Source organism: Selaginella moellendorffii, unplaced genomic scaffold (genome assembly GCF_000143415.4).
Source record: "Selaginella moellendorffii unplaced genomic scaffold, v1.0 SELMOscaffold_68, whole genome shotgun sequence".
NCBI classification, from domain to species: Eukaryota; Viridiplantae; Streptophyta; class Lycopodiopsida; order Selaginellales; family Selaginellaceae; genus Selaginella; species Selaginella moellendorffii.
The window spans coordinates 681,698-697,773 of NW_003314329.1; the positions used below are offsets into that span (position 1 = coordinate 681,698).

Sequence of the window (16,076 nt, forward strand, 5' to 3'; positions counted from 1 at the left end):
ACTTCTCTTGGATACACCTCCAAAACGCAAGCCACCGGTGGTTTCCATCAATAATGAAGAACATCCAGCCTACAAAGGCTTGTGTCTCCTTGTGGCACACCATCAAAGTATCAAACTCCTAAGATTTCTTCTGCCATATTTTATCCCAAGTCTACTCAATCTCATGAGTAACCATGTCTATGCGATTTGTTCCGGGAAATGATGACGACACAATAAACAATCCAGCAGTGTGCCCAAATCCAACCTCTATGAAAGAGGTATAAATAGCTATGTTGAGGTCATAGGCTGAGCGCACCCAGTGACTTTGCTTAAGACGGCAAAGTGGAATCTCAAGATGTTGGGATCCTTTCCAAGCCATTTCACCTAACACCCTATTGATAGTTCATTCTTGAGCCTAGATAATAGTCTCGTGTACTTGCTCATTCAAGATCGTGTCGGCCTCTAGCATAGTTACCACCTCATTTCTGTGACCTTCGGGAGCGGTAGCATGTCCGCCATTTCCACCACCAAGATCTGCCCCACCACCTATAGCACTAGGTGCTTCATTTCTGCCACCAACTTCCACACCACCACCTATGGCACTACCACCAGCAGCTTCTCCTGTGCTATAGCTAGTTTCTGCATTTCCATGCTCTCTAGAACCATCTGGCTCTTGCATGCTAACACCTGGATCAAGATCAACCATTACTTGGATCTGGACACCACTGCTCCCACCATGGTCTTCCTCCGAAGGAGCGCTTTGAACTTGTGAGGTGTCCCTAGTGAATCTAGCACAACGATCTAGCCACTTTCCTGGAGAACGGGTCTATTGAGGTTGACCGGGACGCTTCTTCTGTTGTGGCATGATTTATATATCTGCATGAAAATGACAAATAAACTTGAGTAAACATTAAAAAAACCGCAAAGAAGTTCCCTTGGTGCTGGGAAGATTGGTTCATCACCGAACCAATCTTTGCAGCACCAAGGGAACAATAAAAAGAAGAAAAGAAGAAGTTCCCTTAGTGCTGGGAAGATTGGTTCGCCGCCAAGGAGTGAAGGATGAAGTTCTTATTCTCTTTAGTGACGAAAGTGAAGAAGATGAGCTTCCCGACATAGCTTCCTATACAAATAGGTCCGTTCCTTTTGGACCAATTTTTGAAGCGGTGGATAATGCATTTTAACAATCTCGATTCGAAATATAGAACCCGTGATAAATTTAAACAAGTATAAGTTAATACTTAACTCTACTTTATCACTAGAAACACTATTTTTTTCGCAGAATAAAGAACTGGATGCGAGAAGGGTGAGATGGAAAGTTTCAATCTGGATTGGATGCAATTTTAGACTTAAAAAGAAAATGTCCCTATGAATTTATTCATGGGAGTTTGTTCATTGGCCAAGTGACTTTGAACAGTCAATGCCCTTTCATCTTTAAAATGTCCGCCCTTGGTCTTGCTTCTGGTGTGGACCTTGTACAACAAATGGATATGGAAGGAGATGGGGATTTGGCTAATTCTTGGATCCATTTCGACCATATGGAACGAGTTTCAGGCTGGTCAACAATGGAAGCTTATGTTTATGATCACAAGTAAGTGGTTATTTATTTTTTAAGGATCCATACCGATTTACATTATAACCATTCCTTCTATAGGTTGCAATGCAACTTAACTATAGCTATAGCCGAATTTAAGGTTCAAGATTTCCAAGCACAAACCATCTTTTGGATGTGTATGTCTGAGGTTGTTGAACAGCGAACCGGGAAGAAACCCAACTTCCGTGGTTTCATAGCAAATGTTGCTGGTGCTAACTGGTTGGCTGTATGACAAGTATTCGGAGGTGATAAAAATCAGCCATTACAAGGTAGAGAGAAGAGTTGTGAGTTTCATTGGGCAAAGAGCATCAATGAATATTGCCGATGCATCAAATCTAGCTTCCATCATGAGTTCAAGCAGCTTTGTCGGGAATGGATGGATGCACCAACTTAAGAGGAGCATGAGGCAAAAGCAAATGAGATGCACATATGGTGGCATGAAGGAGAAAAAGTGCTAATTGAACACCTTCCACAAATGGAGTGTTGGCTTGCATGATTGGAAGTTTGAATGTTTCAATGGGGCCATTATATTCTCTGTAAGTTTTCTCTCATTTTCTTTTTTTCTCACATTCAAATGTTGCATTTTTCCTATGATCAACCACTTGATGACATTGCACTTACACCAACAATTAATCTCTCTGAGAGCAAACATTGGAGTTGGAAAGCTTTCAAAGTAGGGAAAGGAAAAGTATTCCTCTATGAAGCTACACTTTCCGACCTCACTAGATCTCTTGAGCAGTCATCAAAAGCTTTGGCTGCACAGGAAACAAGGTTTGGTAGTACATGTCTAAACTTAGAGAAGCTTCAAGAGCAGGTTGGTAAAAGGATAACACCAGTAGCAAGGTCAATATCTAAGATGGTGGGGGAAGTTGTTACTGGAACTCCTATGGAATCAAGTTATGAACCACTTGGGGACATGAGGATAGCCCGTTTGAAGCGTCGACAGACATTTGATGGGCCCAACATCACTCCTTCTAGCTCCCACCATCCAGAGTTTTACTACCATTCTGTTCCATGACACTGGAGAAGAACTAAGGAACATGGAGTGGAGGAGATGCCAATTGTTACACATGTAAATCCAGTGCTAGAGGTTGAGAAGATTATTGCTTGTGAGCCAGCTTCTCGTATCAACTGGGCAGTTTGAAGAGTCAATGCCAAGAGTAATGCGTGTTGCTCTGGAATGATTGGGAGTCGAGGTCAGTGTCTTGCATTTGTGTGCTCAAGTTCAAGTTCTTCAGCAGTTCCATGTTTATGGGGCTGTTGAGATCTAGGGGTAAAGGGTCGCCAGTCAAGTTGGATTTACTGTTGTGGGACTGATGTTGCTCATACAAACCAGATCCACAGCTCAATTATCTTGAAGCCAAATTCTATGCCAGAGGAGTGGCCAGTTGAGCGAAGTTGCAATCTTTTAAAAGAAGAGATTGAAAGTCTAGAGAGAGCTAGTTTCAAGCTGAAGACTTCCTCAAATATTGCTATTGATACTGCTATGCCACCAATGTCAACACTAGACTGGTGTAACGCTCCTGAGTTTGGACTTCCCGGGAGGTCACCCAGCCTAGTACTATTCAAACCCAAGGACGCTTAACCCCAAATATCCCAAGACCCTTAACCGATTGGAAAAGGGGGTGCACTCTTGTTCATGGGCCCTTTCCCTCTATATTTGAACCCCATGGATCGTCTCTCAAGTCGTTCCCTTTGGTTGCTTACAATCCACCACGCTTCCCTGCAAGTTCATGCCCTCGTGAACGGAAGCTGAGAGTTGCAGCTCTCCCGAGAGCCCCGCTCTCTTGACACCCTACCCCTCGGGTCGAGCCTAGCGGGAGCAAACTGGACCAGCCAGATATCAATCAACATGTGGTGTGATTCCCTTAGCCAACCAACAGAGTCGGACTCGAGACCGCTCTGATACCAAATGTAACGCTCCTGAGTTTGGACTTCCCGGGAGGTCACCCAGCCCAGTACTATTCAAACCCAAGGACGCTTAACCCCAAATATCCCAAGACCCTTAACCGATTGGAAAAGGGGGTGCACTCTTGTTCATGGGCCCTTTCCCTCTATATTTGAACCCCATGGATCGTCTCTCAAGTCGTTCCCTTTGGTTGCTTACAACTGGCATACACGACCAGCTAGAAATGGGAAGACTGTACAATATAGGTCTTCCATTTCAAAAGGTGCACAAGAGAAGATCAAGCTAGCAAAGGCGTTGAAATGCACAATCACAAGGATAAACTACATCAGTGTCATGGCTAAGGAGTTTGTTGTTGTGACTGAGTCGTCAAAGGGTACGAGCTACACTATCAGAATCTGCGAAAATCCATCATGTACCTGTCTAGATTTTATACAGAGGGAGAACAGGGGAAAGGTATATTTAGCCTGCAAGCACATCTATTACATTTTTATGCAGGAACTAAACCAAGATCCTAAGGTCGACCATCACATCCATCAGGCAAGCTTTAAAATTGTAGAGCTTGAGAAGTGTTTCTAGATCACTTTTGGTGATTCGGATCTATATTTATATTTGTATTTTATTGATCGAATTTACTTGGAAATATAGATTAAATCAAAATTTGAAAAATGAAAAGATGTTGGTTTGGGACGAACCAATGTTTTCCTTGTGTTTGAGAACTCATGAGCTCAACTTGTGAGCTCAGCTCGTGAGCTCATGAGCTCAAAACCTACCTGGGCTCGGTAAGGATAGAAAGAAAGGACATTGAGGAAGGGTGTTCCCTATATCTCTGGGCATCCTAAAGGTGCTAAGGGTGGTCAAGGGATGATCACTCGTGGATGGATGACTTAGTTTTTAAGAGATGGGACTGTGATGCAGGTGGTGTTGGATCACCAGTGTGACAATGGTGAATGGGCATAGCCTTAGCGTAACGGGCTGATATGTAAGTGATACATTTGGGTGTCAGTCATGGGATCGGACATATGGAGCACTTAGACCAAGTGTAAAGATTGAGTGGCATGGATGCTAGTCTCTGAGCTAGCAAGCCCCAAGTCCAGAATAGAACTTATAGAGGTTGTGAGTGTGACTCCTCCAAGTGGTCAGAGGTATTGTTAAGTTTCTAAAGTAGAATGGAAAATTTAGTCACTTACAATAGGCTCTTGAGCCCCCCAGTGGTCTCTCAAGTGTTCCACCATGTTAAAGTCCCCCACTACCAGCCACTCGTTTGCCACTCCTTGAGTGTTTTGCTGGATGGCTCCCCACAACTACGCGCATTCACTTCATCTTAACAATGCATAAACATTGAGTATCCCAACTCACCCAAAGTGTAAGTGGATTATCAGCAGCTAAACCTTTCTTGGGATGACCACCTTGTATTCCTTCATTTGAGCTGATTGTAAACAACCAAAGGGAACGACTCAAGAGACGATCCATAAGGGTTCAAATATAGAGGGAAAGGGCCCATGAACAAGAGTGCACCCCTTTTTCCAATTGATTAAGGGTTTTGGGATATTTAGGGTTAAGTGTCTTTGGGTTTGAAAAGTACTGGGCTGGGTGACCTCCCGGGAAGTCCAAATTCATGAGCTTACATTTGGTATCAGAGGGGTCTTGGGTCCAACTCTATTGGTTGGCTAGGGGAATCACACCACATGTTGATTGACATCTGGCTGGTCTAGTTTGCTCTGGTTGGGCTCGGCCTGAGGGGTAGGGTGTCAAAAGAGCGGGGCTCTCGAGAGAGCTGCAGCCCTTAGCTTCCGTTCACAAGGGCGTGAACTTGTAAGGAAGTGTGGTGGATTGTAAGCAACCAAAGGGAGCGGGGCTCGAGAGAGAGCTACAGCCCTTAGCCCTTAATAGAAGTTCACGAGGGCATGAACTTGTAGGGAAGTGTGGTGGATTGTAAGGAACCAAAGGGAACAACTCAAGAGACGATCCATAAAGGTTCAAATATAGAAGGAAAGGGCCCATGAACAACAATGCACCCCCTTTTCCAATTGGTTAAGGTCTTGGGATATTTAGGGTTAAGTGTCCTTGGGTTTGAATAGTACTCGGCTGGGTGACCTCCCGGGAAGTTCAAACTCAGGAGCTTACACTAACCACTTGGTGGAGACAATGATTGCCATGCCCCCACCAAGGTGTACTCAAATTGGGGTGGCAGGGTTCCACCAGATTCTTCCCTACATACACAAATTGTAGTCTGGTACTGCTGACATTTTGTGCTCTTGGAGGCATAGAATGTCAATCCCCCCTTCCAAACTTATCTCTTGAACATGAAACTTTAGTTGTACCCATTTGTGGAAATGACTATCATTAGAACTTTCATCAAAGGTTTGAGCTTAGTGGATGTGCAGCAAAAGGTCAAGAAGGATTTTCTCGCAATGTTGACTAATGCCATCACTAAGGCTCTGATCTTTTCACCCAAACCATCTGTCAATTTGGTCAACTCTGGTCAACAAGATGGTCTATGGAGTAGTCAACATGATGACTAGCCTACCAATGCTTCATAATTAAGAAAGAAACAACCATTGTTCCATTGTGGCTTGAAAAGTGGAGATGGTCATGAGGCCAAAAAAACTCATTTGGACTAGTATGAGAAGAATAAAGTAGAGGGCAATTGTTTTCGTTGCCATAGGATTGAACATCAAGACAAGGATTATCCTAAAGGGGTCAATAAATATTGTGGTGGAATTTATAAGCAATGATAGGTAATGATGTGAATGGCATTGCTATTGGGGTTGTATTACTTCAAGTTTGGCATTCTCTCATGTTCATGAGCTACAAGGTTGATGCCACATAGTGGAATTGGCCTACTTGAGACAAGGAGTTGTACATTGTGATTGCTACTATGAAGGAATAGCAACATTATCTATATGGATTGGACTTCCATGTGGACTTAGTGCATCAGTCTTTCTAGTATTTCAGTTGACAAAAAGATCTTCAAGGCTGCCTTGCTCATTGGCAAAAGTTTCTGCAAGAAATTTCTATTAAGATCTGGTATAAGCATGGAGGTGACAATAAGGTGGCTAATGCAATATCTAGGATGGTAAATTCTATCTTGTTTTGTTGGGTCTCTTGAATAAAATTTCTAAGATCTAAAACTTAAGCTCTTATAATCACAGATTTGTTTGTGTTCTTCAGCGTTTACTTAGATTCAAAGTGATGCACCATTGCCACAATCTTCTCTTTCATATGATGGATTTCAGTCTCGACAGCCTTGTCCAATGCAATCCAATACTCAGAATCCAGCAGCAATACGAGGTACCATGTAGCTAGACATATCTTGCATACACTTTGGACTTGCCACCTAGTTTGAAGATTCTTCCAATGTTTTATGTGAGTAAGCTTAAAGTGTGTTTGCCTCTAGTGATGTTATGGATCAGTCCCATCATCTAGGTCCCAGAGATTGATGCTAAGAAGGCTAGTCTAGCCAATATTCTTGCTCAAAGATTGGTGAAAACATGCCAAAAAATGGCTAGGGAGTTGTTAGTTTAGTGGAATGGTTATTTCATGGATGAAGCTACATGGGAAACTGAAGATAACATAAAAAGAGTGTTTCTGAGTTTTGGTTATGACTTAGATAACATTCCTAAAGAAGGGGAGAATTAAGTTCTATAGCCATATTGCTATATGATTTGAGTTATTTGTTCTCATTTTTTTGTTTCCATAACTGTATTGTTACGTGAGAAAGCTATATTGCTTTCTTTCTTTCGTGGCAGTTTGTTGTGACATTGGTGTTGTTGTTGACACATCTTTTCTACATGGCCATATTGCTTTAAACACCCTTTATGTGAGGCTCATTTGGCTTCTCAAGGTTGCTGTCTGTGGCTGGGTCATGAGGGAGGGGAAAATGACACAAACCATAAGAATATTCCAAAGATATTCCATAGTTTGTGGGATTTAAGACTATAATGCCTTAATGGTTGGGAGGTTGGTCTAAGGTTTGCTCTCTTGTTCGCTTCAATGTTGGAAACAGCTTGTTGGTGGCTAAGGACTCTCATGGTTTCCTATTCACTCTCTACTATTTGGGAGTCACCAGCTAATACTCCATAGATTCTATAGAGAAAACTCTCAGCTAATTCTTGTGACTGGCTTGTTTGATTTCTGGTTCTCCATAATTGTCGATACCCTAGATATTTCTTTATCACTTTATCAATGCAAACATGATCTATCATCAGTAGTTGTGGAGACTCACACTAGCAGCAATATGACTACATCATGCTATCCTTAGAGACAAGGGGAAACTAGAGAAGCTAGAGGAGTGGCAAAGGGCATGGCTCCCATGCTTTGGCAATTGTGGTGAGTCAAGAATTGATTAGAGATGGTGGCCCCTAGACTTGATTTTGTGGTCCGCATAGAGAGGAGATGTGGAGTTGGACTTGATGCGACAAAGGAGACCTCAGCCACTCTTGTTACAGGCTTAGTCACACAAAGGGGTGAGGCACTAAGTAGTTCACCAAAGGGTAGCATACCTAGTTTTTGTATTAGCTCCTAAAAGGGGTATTGGGGAATGTTTATACATGTTTTATCAAACATTTGATAAAACATTGCACCTTTATTAACTCATTATAAGTGCATGTGTGACTAAGGCAAAGATCATGGAACTTGTGGGCATACGCATCCAAAAACAAAGTCCCCTACCGAATCTCTAATAGTTGGTTTGAGATCAACCTCTTCAAAATTTTTAACAAACAAAGTGTGGAAAACCTTTGTCAAATCACTCCAAAAAGTCGGCTTCGGATTAGCTTTGATGTAGTTCTTCCACCACAAAGAAGCATGACTTGTAAGCTTCATCATAATAAAATTAATTTTCACCTTATCTTTATAAGGATTGTGAGACTAATAACTTTTCCACAATTCCAATTAAGAATCAACCCCCTAGTTATCACAAACATCTGGTGATGACTTCCATTCCACAATACCATAATCCTTAACATGTTTAAAGTACTAATGGTAATCACAAACATGAGATTGATTCAACCCTTGTGAGGCAAGAAATCCCCAATGAGATTGATGGAATCTTTAACCTCCTTAATGTCACTCTAAACCTTAGAAATTTGGCATCCTTGTCAAACAATGATATAATCAAGAGTCTCTTCCTCATCGTCATGGCCATCATCACTAATGCCATACTCCTCATTAGGATTGATATCTTGCTCATTTGCCATCCCCAAAAGAACATGTTGCTATGATACTAATGAAACGAACAAGAGAGTGAACCTTAGGCCAACCTCCCAACAACCTTAAATCCCATATACCATAGAATATCCTTAGAATATTCCTATGGTTCATATCAAACACTAGCCAATGTCACAAAATAAGAGTGTAGGGAATGGACTATCATTAGAGTTATGCTGGAAAGTGTTTTGATACATAAATAATTATCATTTTTTATTGAAATATGAAAATATGAATTGGGAATAGGTATATTTAATTGGGGTTTATACCCTTCCTTATTTACAATAATGGATTAAGTCCCAAATAAATGATCCATATACTATAGTAATATAATTAAGGTATTATTTAGGTATGTATATACATATATATATTTACAAACTTTACACTATCCTCCCCTCTATGATGAAAAGGTAATTGTATAAGGAACTAATGTTATACGCTAAAGGATCCCTAAAACCACAACTAAAATGATAAAGAGTTCATTGAATGAGACCGAGTATGAGATTGAGTCTGAGACCAAGTTCGAGACCGAGTTTGAGATCAAGTTCAAGACTAGTTTGAGACCGATTCTGAGACCTAGTTTGAGACTAATTCTGAGACCTAGTTTAAGATTGAGTTTGAGACTGATTCCGAGATCGAGTGTGAGACTGAGTGTGAGACCAAGTTCAAGACCAAATGTGAGATCTGAGATTAGGTCCAAGACTGAGTCCAAGGTTTGGTTTAAGATCAAGTTGGTGATTGAATTCAAGACCGAGGCTGAGGTCAGGTCCGAGATTGAGTCCAAGATTGAGTTTGACACAAAGTCCGAAGTCGAGTCTAATAAGACCGAATCCAAGTACTAGTATAGGTTGTGGGGTGAAAACCCAAAGCAATCATCTCCTGAGGGGTAGTTCCAAAAGGGATAGTGAGCTCTAGAAATCAATTTTGAAGAAACTCTATAGTAGTGCTTCTAAACCAACTTGAGGTTGAAATTAGGGGTTAGGGCTCTTAGGTGGGAGTGAGCATGGACTTGGGTGGTGCCAAAGAAGCCACCCAAGGAAGTGCTTAAGAGTAGCTCCCACTCCCAAAAGGAAAACCAACAGTAGTGCTCCCAACTCATGTAGAGTGATGACCTATTTGAGTACCATATGGCTCATTGATCCTCACTCCTTCCTAGGGGCTTGGGCTTTCACTTTGGGATGGAAGTGGGGGAGTAGAGGTACCTATACCTAGGCATTAAGCCACAGTGTTTCCCCTTGGGGTCTCAAAGTAAAAGATGTACCCAAGTCTTGGGATTTAGAGGGTTCTATAATCAAGTCTTGTTATACCAAAAAATGTTAGAAACTTGGAGGCTTGGTGTGCTTAGCTGCTTGTGTCTACAGGGAGTGTAACCAAACTTTAAGCCTAATCTAACACAGGGAAAGGGATTGAGAGAAAATTTGGGAATCCATGGATGGATGGCTAACACTCCGTTACTTGTGTAGTGAGTAGCTGAAATGAAGTAGAACCAAATATGAGCTGGTATAATAGGTAAGAACTTTGGCAAAGAACTTAACTAAGGCCAAGACAGTGGTGGTTGAATAGACAAGGTAAATTGGAAAATTTGAAAGGAAGAATTTGTGGCTTACAGTAATAATAATAAGTCAGATGGAACATTTGGAACTTCTACTGAATAATTATAAATTGCCACAAAAACTTAAAGCTCCAACAAAACCATTAATGTAGTTATTAACAACCATGACTAAAACAAAACCCAAAGCCATGGCATAATTATTGATCAACTATGAAATCCTAATAAATTAGTTGCAACTCCATATGTAGTTGCCAAATGCTTAAACCAACCTCGAAGCCATAACTTTGAACTAAAACATAAAACTTTAAAAACCATTGTAATCTATGAAATGCCATTGTAGCAAATGATATATCTTGCCTTTAAGTTTACCTACCAATAAACCTCTAAGACCACCATCAACTTGGACTCATGAATATAAAGAGAATCTGCCTTTGCATATTCCCTTTGGTTAACATTTGAGACTCATGTTAACTCAAACTCATAGCCTTTGCCCTTGTTAACCCTTCTTAAAGGAAAAAAGTTATGAAGCATTGACTTTGTTTAGACTTGCTACACTCATCATCATTCTGTCATTTATGTTTAGCCTCACTTTACTATTACATCCATTTAGCCTCACTACATTTCGTTCCATATATTCCATTTAGAATCACTATAATTATTTCACTTCACAAACTTGCCAAAGTTCTCATCTATTATACTAGCTCCTATTTGGTCCTACTTCATTTTGGCTACTCACTACATGAGTAACAAAGTGTTAGCCATCCATTCACAAAATCCTAAATTCTCTCATAATCCCCTTCCTTATGGTAGACTAGACCCTAGGGTTGGGCTACACTCCTTATAAACACAAGCAGCCAAGCACACCAAGCCTCCAAGTTTTTAACATCTTTTGGTATAACAAGACTTGATTATAGAACTCTTTAAATCCCAAGACTTGGGTGCATCTTTTACTTTGAGACCCCAAGGGGAAACACTGTGGCCTAATGCCTAGGTAGAGGTACCTCTACTCCCCCACTTCCATCCCAAAGTGAAGGCCCAAGCCCCTAGGAAAGAGTGAGGACCAATGAGTCACATGGTACTCAAGTGGGAGAGATGCCACCCAAGGAAGTGCCCAACACCTTTCCTTAATATCCTTCCTTCAGTCTCTACCAAGTCCCTCTCCATCCACGGCCATGCTCATCAATATTGCCACTAAGTTAGGGCTAAAACACCTAGCCACTAAGTCCTATTAACCTTTAAGACTTCCTTATCAAGTGATTATATCTTTAGTCATTACACAAGAGGATTATTCCTCTTCTTTTCCATAGTTTGGGACTTTGGGACAACATTTCAAAACACTATAGCCTTACGCAAGCTTCATGGGTACTCTCCCCACCTTCCAACTTTGGGTGCTCTAGCCATGTGGCTAGAGTAAGGTTTCGATGAGCTACACCAGTTATCCAAGTAAGTAGTGCCACCCACACTTGGATTGGGAGCATTAACCATTTGATCTCTCGAGGGAGCTAAAGCTAGTTCTTGAACACTTCACTAAGTTACCCCACTTGTTCATCCATATTCACTTTAGCTTTGGACTCCTCAATAGTTATATCATCACCCACCACATAAGTATAGCCTTCTTTGGTCACATTAGCCTTTTTTGGCCAAACTGCTTCCACTAGAGTCCTCCCCTACTATACTTTTGGAGCTCACCACCTAGTCTTGGTTCCCATCTTAGACTTGACCTTTGGGCTCTATTTTGGACTCCATCTTGGGTCCATTTTGGACTCCTTCTCGAACTTCATCTCAGATCCATCTCAGACTCTATTTTGGGTTTAACTTAGACTCCATTTTGGACTCTTTCTCGGACTCCATCTCAAGTTCATTTTAGGTCCATCTTGGACTTAGTCCCAACACTTCCACATGTCATGTGTTGGTCCTTTAGTGTCCTTTTTCAAGAGGCTTGCTTATTGATTGCTTTGTGCTCTTTCCTCAAGCACTTCTTTAGGAGTTCCACTCCCACTCATGACTTTTCAAGTTGGAGTTTTTAGTTTAAACATGTTATGTTCGTTTGGCTTTTGCTTCGGCCACTACTATATAGCACCCTCTTGGCTCCACTTTAGGGCTTAGGGATTTGTGTCTCACACTCAAAACATAACTTAACATTTGAGATGGGAAAATCAATAAAAATGTCTACTTTCAAGGGAACATATAAACTCCTCAACAACAACAGTAAAACAAAGGCTCTTAACGGCACTCACAAGTGGGGACACACACTCAACCCGAAGCTCTAGCCAAAGTGACTCAACCCTTGGAATAAGGGAATACTCAACATCAATATTGATAAAAATCTCTATGAATGAAACAAAAATAAGATTCTTATCTTTATTCCATACTTAATATCCAGATTAGTATGAGGACAAAAACACTCAACTCAACACTGGACTAAAAATGAGAATTATAAGAGTCACAAATGATTGACATGCTATAAAAAGGAAACATTGCAAATGAGGAAAAAATATTAGAAATATAAGAAAGTGGCTCGAGCCGAGAAATAAAAAAAGTTTAGGAAAGAGCAAAAGGTAAACAAAAATGATCAGATGGCAAATTGAAAAATTGATAGCTACCCTACAAAATCTCTATTTCATCTTTAAAGTTATAACTATAATAATTAAGCTCCTCATCTCAATCTAGAATCCACTCAAGCTTGTATACATTATCTTCCTATAAATTTGATCCTCTAACATTCTTCAAAAACCAAACTATATCATGCATAACTCACCAATCAATGTCATAATCATGCTTTTTTTCAATAAGAAATGATAGAATACTAAGACTAAAACAAGTGGTGTAATCATATCCCAAGAAAGCTAGAGACAGCAACACACTAGGGATGGGTGTAACACGAATACAATCGTGCCTTATAGCACTAAAAGCTCAATCCAATAGAGTAGTGTCAATATCTTTAAATACCATACTCCTTGATTGGTGACAGTGTGGCATAATGGAAAAGGGAATGCAATAAAAATCAAAAGGAAGAACAAATCTAAGCAGAATAATAGCTAGAATTTTAGTTTTTGCAAAAAGGTAATATAGATCTAGATCTAAAAGAAAAAGAAAGGAATAAGAATAAAAGCAAAGCATGATCTTAAACACTAGATTAAAACACTGCTAAAAAATTTTGCCTTTCAAAGAAAAATTATAGTGGCCTTCACCTCCACTGATATGAGTGCTTGGGATATGGGAATAGTTATATTAATGGGGGTTTATGCTCCAAATGGATGATATATATGCTATAATACTATAACTAATGTATTATCTAGGTAGGGTAATATATGTGTGTGTGTGTGTCTATATATATATATATATATATATATATATATATATATATACAAACCTTATTAAACCAAAAAAACTAGACTCCAAAACTAGATTTTTTTTAGCAAACCAAGTGTCATTGTTAAGTGTAAGAAATTACTTAGTTTTGTATAAATTGATTTGCACTCAAGGTTATTTTGTCTATAATCTTATTATTACTTATTATGATTTTAATATATTAATTATAATATTTTATAAATAAGAAAACATAAAAAATAAGAATAAATTTTGTATGATTATAAAATTAGTGAATATATAAGGTTTTAAATATATTATATTCAATCATTATGAACTTGATAAGTTTATTTATACTTTGTTTATATATTAATAGTATTAATTCTATAATTGAACATGGAGGAGAAAATACAATAACAAGAGAGAGTGTTGATTTAATTTTATATGCAATGGAATTAATGATTGGGAATATATCTTCAGGAGTATTACCTAAAGGACAAAATATGGAATTTCCCTTTACAATACAAGATGCTAGTGTTGGCCAATTAAATGTTGTTAATCAGATGTGGATTTATAGTACAACAGGAAAACATTATGATCTATGTGTTGCAAATCAGGAAGAAATTCAATATGATAATGGAGATAATGTTTGAATTCATTTAAATAATTTATTACAAATATATCGTGATGCAATACGAAATTTTCGAGCAACATTTATCACAATAGTACATGATTACTATGCTATTGAATATATTATTAAAAACTTACATCAACCAAAACCCTTTGAGAAATTCAAAGTTGATAGTTTAAGTGATTTAAGTGATTGTAGAATTCATATTACAACATTAATTAGTACTTTCCCTTCCTATTATTTAAAAAGTACACAATTTCTATTATCTCCAAATAAAAAAGCCCTTCTATATTTACATATAAATTCTATATTAGCTTTATATGTAAAAAATAATTTAAAATGGTTTAAAGGTTCAGCTAAATTTCAAAATTGTGAATTTAAGATGCAATTTGATGGAAATATAGTATTATATTCAAATAATAATGTAGTTTGGTCTCCAAATATTTTCTGCCAAAATACAATTTGTTTTTTATCTTTACAAAATGACTGTAACTTAGTATTATATGAATCTAGGCAATGGGTTTTTTCTCAACGTCCTTTGATTAAAAGTAAATGGTCATCAAATTCAAATCCTTGCTAATTATCAAATAAATTAATCACAAAATTTTTTATATTTAAAATACTTTTCTCTATATTTCCCTCCTTCCAATAAAAATTTGTAAAATATGCACCAATAAATCCCTATGACTACAAAAAACATGTGATAATTCATCACTTATCTTCTGTCTCACTACCTCAAAATTGTAACTTAACTATAGTGTGTTCATGTTCTTCAACTAAGCTTATCATATCCAATGTCTAAGAAACCAATTGGACTAATTTCAAATTGGTCAGTGATGAGGAATTAAGTCCATTAGCGCAGCCATAGAAACCAGCAGGCACATTGCAAATTAGCAGATTTGGCATAGCTGAACTCAAGAATGCTGACCTTTGGCAATGACACCTTATGGACATGGCTCAACTAAACCTTTGTGAATCCCCTATCAAACTGTTAGATAAATTTATAAGGAATGGCACTCATTCCTAAGCTATGCATAACCCATTGTCAAGAAGTGATGTGACATGGATAAGTCATTAATACAATAAATAGGCACTAAAATTCCAACTAATGGACACCCCCACTATGTGTGGGTGGATTTCTATGAGTGAAAAGCTACACTTTTTACAAATTGCATGCCATATAACATTGCTAATAAGCTACACTTTTCCTAAGGCTCCCTTCATGTCCCAAATGTGACTTTGGGTATCGAAAAATACATGTTAGCTAGTCTTTATAGACACTCTCTCTTTACTGCTATAATGGCAAGAGGTCAGTACTATTGGTCCCCTTTGTAGTCTCTGCATAAGTTAGTTGGGAAACTAACTAATACATATGCACTTAGATTGAAAGGGTATTAAAGAAGGAAATCCTAAGTTATCATTAAGTCAAGCATATTTAACATAGTGATGAAAAACTCATACATTGGCTGTGGGGGTTCTAAATATATAGTAAGAATAGTGGGTAGGTTAGGCATGGCCAACCAATTTAAAGCATAATTTAGCTTCTCACATGCATGCCTATCTTTGTTATATATCTGGCTTGGGTCTAAGTTCAAACTTTAGACGATGTTGAGCTGGTGGAATACCCATATCCTCATGTTAGGCCACTAGTATGCTGAAATAATACCAAACTCAATTTAACTTTATTTTACATGCTAGTCTTGGCATTAGGATGTTGAGATTGTTTTTATGTCACTCCATACTCCTATCCCTTCACTCCTTGGGCTACACACTTAAGAGTTATTCCATGTTTTAATTCTTTTGCTCCTTGGCCAAATACTCAAGAGTTTGGCTTTGTCCCTTTATTCAGTGGCCCAAGGCTTTGAGACTCAAGTTCCACTCCATTGCCCTTGACTCA

General features: G+C 38.9%; 1 protein-coding gene across 1 annotated transcript in view; it reads right to left on the bottom strand.

Moving 5' to 3' along the window:
* Nucleotides 1-394: 394 nt before the first annotated feature.
* The window catches only part of LOC112340632 (pentatricopeptide repeat-containing protein At4g02750-like), a 66,147-nt gene continuing 50,465 nt past the window's right edge, over nt 395-16,076 (bottom strand). Inside the window, exon 3 of the mRNA XM_024659442.1 lies at nt 395-792. Within this exon, the coding sequence (XP_024515210.1) occupies nt 395-792 (398 nt within the window). The remainder of the gene's footprint in view (nt 793-16,076) is intronic.